Below are 7,102 nucleotides of genomic sequence, written 5' to 3' on the forward strand. Positions count from 1 at the left end.
TGTTTCAATTGATCGTTAAGTATGAAGAAGCTTACAAGCTATGCTGATAATTTCTGTGCCCAGCCTCATATCTTTTTCTTGCTGCTAATGTTTCCGTTTCCAAATTTGAGCTGGTATATGAAAACAGAATTGCATTCTTGAAACTTTGACCTTCCCATCTACCTCACCGCCATTATGTTTCAAAATTGTGTATTCCTTCCCCTTTACTGCACTAACACTCATAATGACGTGTTGTTGTGTTGAATGTTGTATGGAACTTCCTTTTTAAGTTTGTTTTCAGCTGATTGCTCACCAGTAATGTTTCAGCATCAGACAAATTATATGACCTGTCTTGTACAGAATGTTCATAAAAACGTTTTGTTCACTGACTCATTGCCTATTCTGTAATATAATGACTAGCATCCTGTCAGTTGGACTATTAGGTAATGTTTATTGCACTTGCTTGATATTGCTTTAGCTAGAGATGGATTTTTATTTATAAACACTCACGTTTAAAAAAAAAATTTTTTTTTTTTAAATAAGAGACTAAATAAGAAGTATATATCCAGCCTGCTCTTTCCTATTCCAAAGGATCCTTGGGAAATATTACTGTGGGAGAAAGAAATGTTTTTCTTGGCATCTGACCTTTTGGTTGGTTGGTTAGTTGTGTAATCAAATTTGCTTTATTGTTGGTTCATTTCTCCTATCTAGTCTGAAAGAGAGATTTCAAAGGCTGCAAGAAGAGCTGAGGCTACCCCAAGATTACAGCAACTTGCCCAGCCGGTAGTTAGGAAACAACCGCAGTTGTATGAAAATACAAGCATGGAGGTCCCAATCCGCCAAGTAATTTTTTTAAAACTTTGATACTTCTTTGTTGATATAAAGGATAAGATTGCAAGGTAAGATCAAGCAGTTATCCAGCTGGAAAGAACCATTATGTAAATAGGTCTCAACAATTTCCCAAGCCATCAAAAGACTTGCTAGTATTTGTTGAACAGAAGTACTATTTAAAGATCAGAGCATAGATCTGATCTGATCTGATCATATATATCATATATAAAGGTCCTGATTTCTGTTTCTTGGTACTGTAGTAGGCAATCTATTTTTTCTAAGGCTGATTCTCATTTGCAATAAAACATTCTAATTTAGCTGAATTGTGCCTGGGAATCTTCCTCAAGTCAATCCAAGGGCTGCATAAAGCAGGGGTCTCCAACCTTGGCAACTTTAAGCCTGGCGGACTTCAGCTCCCAGAATTCTGGGAGTTGAAGTCTGCCAGGCTTAAAGTTGCCAAGGCTGGAGACCCCTGGCATAAAGGATCAAAAGTCTAAAGAGCTATGATTTACTGCTGAGCTCAAGTGTGAAGCTTGACATCTTTAATATTGAAGTTAACCAGGGATTAATGTTTATTATTGTATGCATAGGATAAATTTGTTAAAAACCTCAGTATAATACACCTCAATATAGTGCCTCAAATTTCCAGCCATCCTATGTCTGACCACACCCTTTGTCCTTTCCCACGTCTCACTGGCTGCTGCCACCATAGAAGGTAAGAAGTAGCTACCTGTACACAATCAGTTCCTCCTCCTTCTGTGTCCAGTTCAGTGTCATTGTCAATGCCTTCCTATTCAGATCCCCTCTGAGTGGTGTTTCTCACGCTACTGGCACTTTCCCCTGATTACTGCTGCTCCTGTAAATGCTCAATAAGCAGCATCCAAGTGAGCACCTTTTATAAGTGGGACCCTATACCATTTGTCTGAAATGATATTGTAGGAGATGGCCAGGCTGAGCCCGAGGGAAGGATCAAAGTCAAATGTGTCATAAGTCATAAGTCACTGCACAGCCGCAAGAGATCTAAGTCCAGCTTGCCTTGAATTCCTGTTTATCCTTATCCTGCAAATTTCCCTTAACCGTTAGTAGCTCAGATTCTTGTAGAGAACGTAAGCTTGCAATACATCTTCATACTCATTTGAACTGCCTGAATCTCCTGATTTCCCCGGTGTTTGACAGATCTCCTGCTTGAGCAGGGGGTTGAGCTAGAAGATCTCCAAGGTCCCTTCCAACTCTGTTATTCTGTTATTCTCCTGCCATGCCCATAAGATGGATCACCACCAAGGTCTTCTACTCTGTTACCTAGGCAGTCTTGACTTAATTCCTTCCTCTGAGGAATGTGACCTGTCACAATCATTCTGCTACCTTCAGAATCCTGCCAGAAGGTTTGTCTGTAGGTTTGCCTCTACTTTGATTTCAGATATTATTGAAGGAAGAGGAGAGTCCATAGTTCCTAATCCTTTGGGGATGGATTTATCTTGTATCTTAGCTTTTTCAGAAATGTTCTAGAATAAATCTCATGTTCAAAAATCAGCACTTCTGTTCTTCTGCAGATACCCCTGACTGCTCTGCAAGCAGTCCCAAGTCCAAGGCTACTTGAACTAGCTAGACCAAAAGTAATCCCTTGTGAGAGTGCCATGGATCGTTCCCCTGAGTGGACTGTGTCAGCGGCAGCCAAGCAGGCAGTAGCCTCTCCTCGACTCACGGAACTCTCTCACCCTCCCAACAGGTGGGGTTTCCCAGATGATCTGATGGCTGTGTTAATGGTCTCACCAACTCTCCAATTGAGGGAAAGGATCTTGACCTGTAGATAACTTTTGAAGGCTCTGAGCAGTAGTGGGTTTCAATTTAGTTTGCTACTGGTTTGCTTGTGGGCGTGCGGGCACTTGTGTGACACTTCTGCGCATGCGCAGAAGCATCTGGGCGGGTGGGTGGAGCCTCCCGCCACCACCGCTACTGGTTTACCCGATCCAGGGCAAACCGGTAGCAACCCACCACTGGCTCTGAGAGACCTATGGGCAGAAGGATCCTCTGAGCATGTACTGCATCTCATGCCAGTGTTTTATTCTTTCCATTGTTTTTGTCCACTAAAATTAGTAAAGAAAATGTGTGAGGAAAGTTGTGAAAATATATTTGTATATTTCCTTCATTTGAAGAATTCACCAATCCATTGAAATGGATCTTTCTCTGTATATGGAGACCATGGCAATTGGTGCCATTGCTTGCCTTTCATAAATGCCCAAAGTGCCTTTTTTCTGTATGTCATCCATAGCTGCCTGTGCTAGATGTATCTTTTTGCAAATTGTATTCTATCCAGTTATTTGCTTGGCAGATAACTACAGTAGTGGCCAAAATTGTGGAAACCTTTTGGGAAAAGTGTATTTTCTAAAACTATTAACACCACTTTTTTTTTTTGAGTAGTACCATTATATATCAATGGAAAGATAATTTAATTAAGAATGTAATGCAATAACTTCTATGAAGGATTTGCTATTAGAACAGCAGTTACAGTATAAAGAAGAAAAGTGAAACACATAGAAAAGATGAGATATACAAAAATTATCACATCAGTTAGTACTTAGTTGGGTAGCCTTTAGAATGAATTACGGCCTACAACGTCTTCCCATGGAGTGAACCAAGTCTTTTAGTTCTGCAGCTAATGTGAAACCAATATTGAATTACTTCTATTAACTGGGTTTTATTGCTGGGTCGCTTCTGACTAACAAGTTTCTTTAGCCGGCTCCATAGATTTTCAGTTGGGTTAAGGTCTGGGCTATTCCCAGGCCATTCCAACAGTGGAATATGATTATCTTGAAACTCCAGAAGAAAGTGGTGTTATTAACCATCAAACCTCAAAAATACACTTTTCCCAAAAGGTTTCCACAATTTTGGCCCCTACTGTAAGTAAAATTCATCCTAATGACTTCAGTGGGAACCATTAAGCTTGCTGAGAACAAAGAGCCCTCCTGAATTGGATTGTTGATGGAAAGATATTCACTTCATTGCATATAGAGATGGAGAGACAGACTACTTTTTCACTGTTTTACCACAGAATATCATTTTTTTCCTACTATTTTTCTTCTGCTGAAGCCAATGGGATTTAAAAAAGGAGCAGAAAACATAGGTGTTATCACAGTGGTATCATAATAATAGGGACAAGAAGCTAGTAACAAAACACATGTTATGACTTATGACAGCGCAAACCTCATGACTTACATACAACATTAGGACACAAGTGCAAGAAGATTTGTGTTGTGAAAGCATGACATATGTTTTGTCGACTGGTTAGCAGAAATTTAGATTCGATCCAGGGAGGTTTATTATCCTACTGACAGAGCAATTCTCTGCCAAGAAAACAGCACAGATCTTAGTAGTGTTATTTTTCCCCCCATCCAACATGTGAAACTCTGGGGTTGGATTTCTTTGTTAATCTTGCAGAGAGCTTTATAAAAAGGAGCAGCATTGAGGCTAACGATTCTTTTCATATTTCTTTTGTCAGGGCCCCAACCAACCTCGTGCAGTTTAATCCAGATGCCTTTATTGTAAAGGAGTCTGCTAAGAAAGCAATTTGTACAGAAAGAGTCAAGAACTTAGCACAACCAATTACTCGTTGATCTCACTGATCACCCACATCTAACTCTACGTGGCATTTTCAATAAATTAAAGGAACTATAGTGGCGTGCTTTGTCTACTTCTTGTACTGTTGTGTTTTGACTTCCAAAAGTGGTTAATAACATCTGAAAAGTAACATCAGCTGAACTAACACCACAATTATTCATGTTTAAGCAGGAGCCTGACTTTTAAATATGAATGTTTGATTTGTATTTTCTCCTGATCCAATGTCATCCTACAGCTAACAATAGAGTTTAAGTCTAGATAAAAATCAATACACAGCAAAAAGCAAAGCAACAATAAAAGAAAAACAGAATTAAAAATAATGCTATAGAACAGTACATAAATAAAATGTTAATATCCTTAGAACAGAAATAATGAAACAGTATAATAAAAAGTTAAACCCAGATATTTAGAGCCCGTGCCAGAAACTCCAAAAAGCTTGCCTTTGCTTTGGATTTGTATGGAGCTAACATTTTCTGCTCCTCAAGAAATAAGGGTGGGGGTGCCTATTCTGGAGACATCTAGAGATAGTTTTCAACCAATGCAGCAACATTCATAATTGAAGGGATCTGGATAGCACTAGTTCTTGGAAGTATCAGTAATATAATTCACCACGAGGATGGAAAAAGTGGTAAGATTTAGTTCAGAAGTATGGTATACTTCTTTTTTCTTCTGTTAAAACATGTCTGATTCTCAGAGACCATCTAGACAAGTCTCTGCAATTTTCTTGGCAAGGTATTTCAGAAGTGATTTTTTGCCATTGCCTCCTTCCTAGGGAGGACATAATGTGACTGGCCCAAAGTTACCCAGCTGGCTAGGTGCCTAAGGCTAGAACTAGAACTCACAGTCTCCTGTTTTCTAGCCTGATGTTTTAACCACAACACTGAATTGGCTCTCATTGTATAAACCATAAGCTAATTGTAAATGTATGTAATTCTGTTTCCTCCTTACAAAGAGAGGGCCATTACTAAACTTGTGCACTGAAGAAGCAAAACTCTCTATTGTGTAGAACCAAAAGATTCTAGGCATCTCCAAAGTTCTTAATGGTACTCTGGCATTTTCCACATGATTTTATTGCTACTGAACTTGACAATCCAACCTTTGCCAGTAACACATTATATTTAATATTATTTGCATTCATAGGATTAAGAGTGCATACCTATAACCTCACTACAGCAGCTGCATGAAATGCCTGGTATCTGTGTTACAGTCGTGTGATGCAATTGAGAGTGATGAAATTGCCTTCATCACTCTCAAGTGCTTATTAGGAAACTACCCGCACACACACCCCAATCTGGAAGGCATAAAGCAGGTTGGGCATTTCATAGTCTCTCCCTGCAATCTCCTGGTTTGGAATAGTGATTTAGCATGCTGGTAATGTTACCCTGTAGCCTGGAATGTATTATTATGAAGATGCCCTCTCATTCATCCCTGCTGAATTGCCTCTGGATATGGCAACAGCAGCAGTATAGAAAAGTATCTCACCTTTCCATCTCATCCATCACTTTCATACATGGAAGGGAGTTTGGTTATCTACATTTTTCATGTTTCCCAGTGTTTGCAACACTATTAACAATTTCTCAAGTGCTGTGGAAATGTAGCTATGATATACTGAACTCATAATTACCAAATTTGAATAATTTCCAGGTTTGCACTGATGAATGGAAAGAAAGGAAGATTTGTTTACATAATAAGTATTCTTGTAGAAGAATAGAGAAAAGAGTTCCTGACATTCAATTCACTATTTTTTCTGTGCTGTGTTGTTTGGGATTGTAAACTACATTAATTTCCCAACCTTATGTTCCTGAACCATGTTGAGATGGACTATATATGCAGCAACTATCATGGAATAATTCAAGATCACACTCCATATTGTCTGAACTGGCAAGGTTGAAGCAAACATAGTTGTCTTGCAGCAGCAGTCAAAAGAGAACCTGGAATCCAGGGGTGAAATCCAGCAGGTTCTGACAGGTTCTGGAGAACCGGTAGTGGAAATTTTGAGCAGTTCGGAGAACCGGTAGCAGAAATTTTGAGTAGTTCGGAGAACTGGGTGGGAATGGAGATTTTACAATATCCTTCCCCCAGGAGTGCAGAGGGAATGGGGATTTTGCAGTATCCTTCTGGAGTGGGGTGGGAATGGAGATTTTGCAGTATCCTTCCCCTGCCACGCCCACCAAGCTACGCCCACAGAACCGGTAGTAAAAAAAAATGGATTTCACCACTGCTGGAATCTAATATGAACAGCACAGATGACTGCAGTGCAATACTCCAAGTCAAAAGACTTGAAGAAAAAGAATATGAGTTCTGAGTCAGAACAGCTAATATTTTCTCAAGAACAGTTGCAGAATGTAAACTCTCAGTATGAGGAGGAGAGAACTTTGCATCTTTGGCCACTCAAAGGCTCAAGGCTGATGCAGAAGCCAAACTATGGAATAATGGTTAGGGAGTTATATGAAATAAATGAACAGCTAATGCAATTGGACAGGAGATTTCAGGTCAGTAGCAGAGAAGTAAAGGTTTTTGTCTCGATAGATTGTGAGCAATATGATGAAGGAAAAACCTAACCTCTGGGAAATTTCCCAGAAAAGAATATAGTTGGTTCAAGAGAACGAAACTCATGGCTGTAGGGAGTTCCTTAGAGAAAGATAACTAATGGGCTGTGAGAATAACCTTGAGGAAC

At 39.5% G+C, this 7,102-nt stretch overlaps 1 protein-coding gene across 3 annotated transcripts in view; it reads left to right on the forward strand.

Annotated features, from left to right (window-relative positions):
- ARL9 (ARF like GTPase 9) overlaps positions 1-4,481 on the forward strand; it is a 43,474-nt gene extending 38,993 nt beyond the window's left edge. For 2 of the 3 annotated variants that reach the window (XM_070938468.1, XM_070938469.1), the window contains 3 exons: positions 691-822; positions 2,361-2,536; positions 4,307-4,481. In XM_070938468.1, coding sequence (XP_070794569.1) covers positions 691-822; positions 2,361-2,536; positions 4,307-4,421 — 423 coding nt within the window. In that variant the 3' untranslated portion in view covers positions 4,422-4,481. Of the gene's footprint in view, positions 1-690; positions 823-2,360; positions 2,537-4,306 lie in introns of those variants that run through there. The other variant, XR_011600073.1, reaches the window with a different exon arrangement.
- The last annotated feature ends 2,621 nt before the right edge of the window (positions 4,482-7,102 follow it).

This window comes from Pituophis catenifer, unplaced genomic scaffold (assembly GCF_029215685.1).
Source record: "Pituophis catenifer annectens isolate HBS135680 unplaced genomic scaffold, rPitCat1.0.hap2 SCAF_2, whole genome shotgun sequence".
Classification (NCBI taxonomy): domain Eukaryota; kingdom Metazoa; phylum Chordata; class Lepidosauria; order Squamata; family Colubridae; genus Pituophis; species Pituophis catenifer.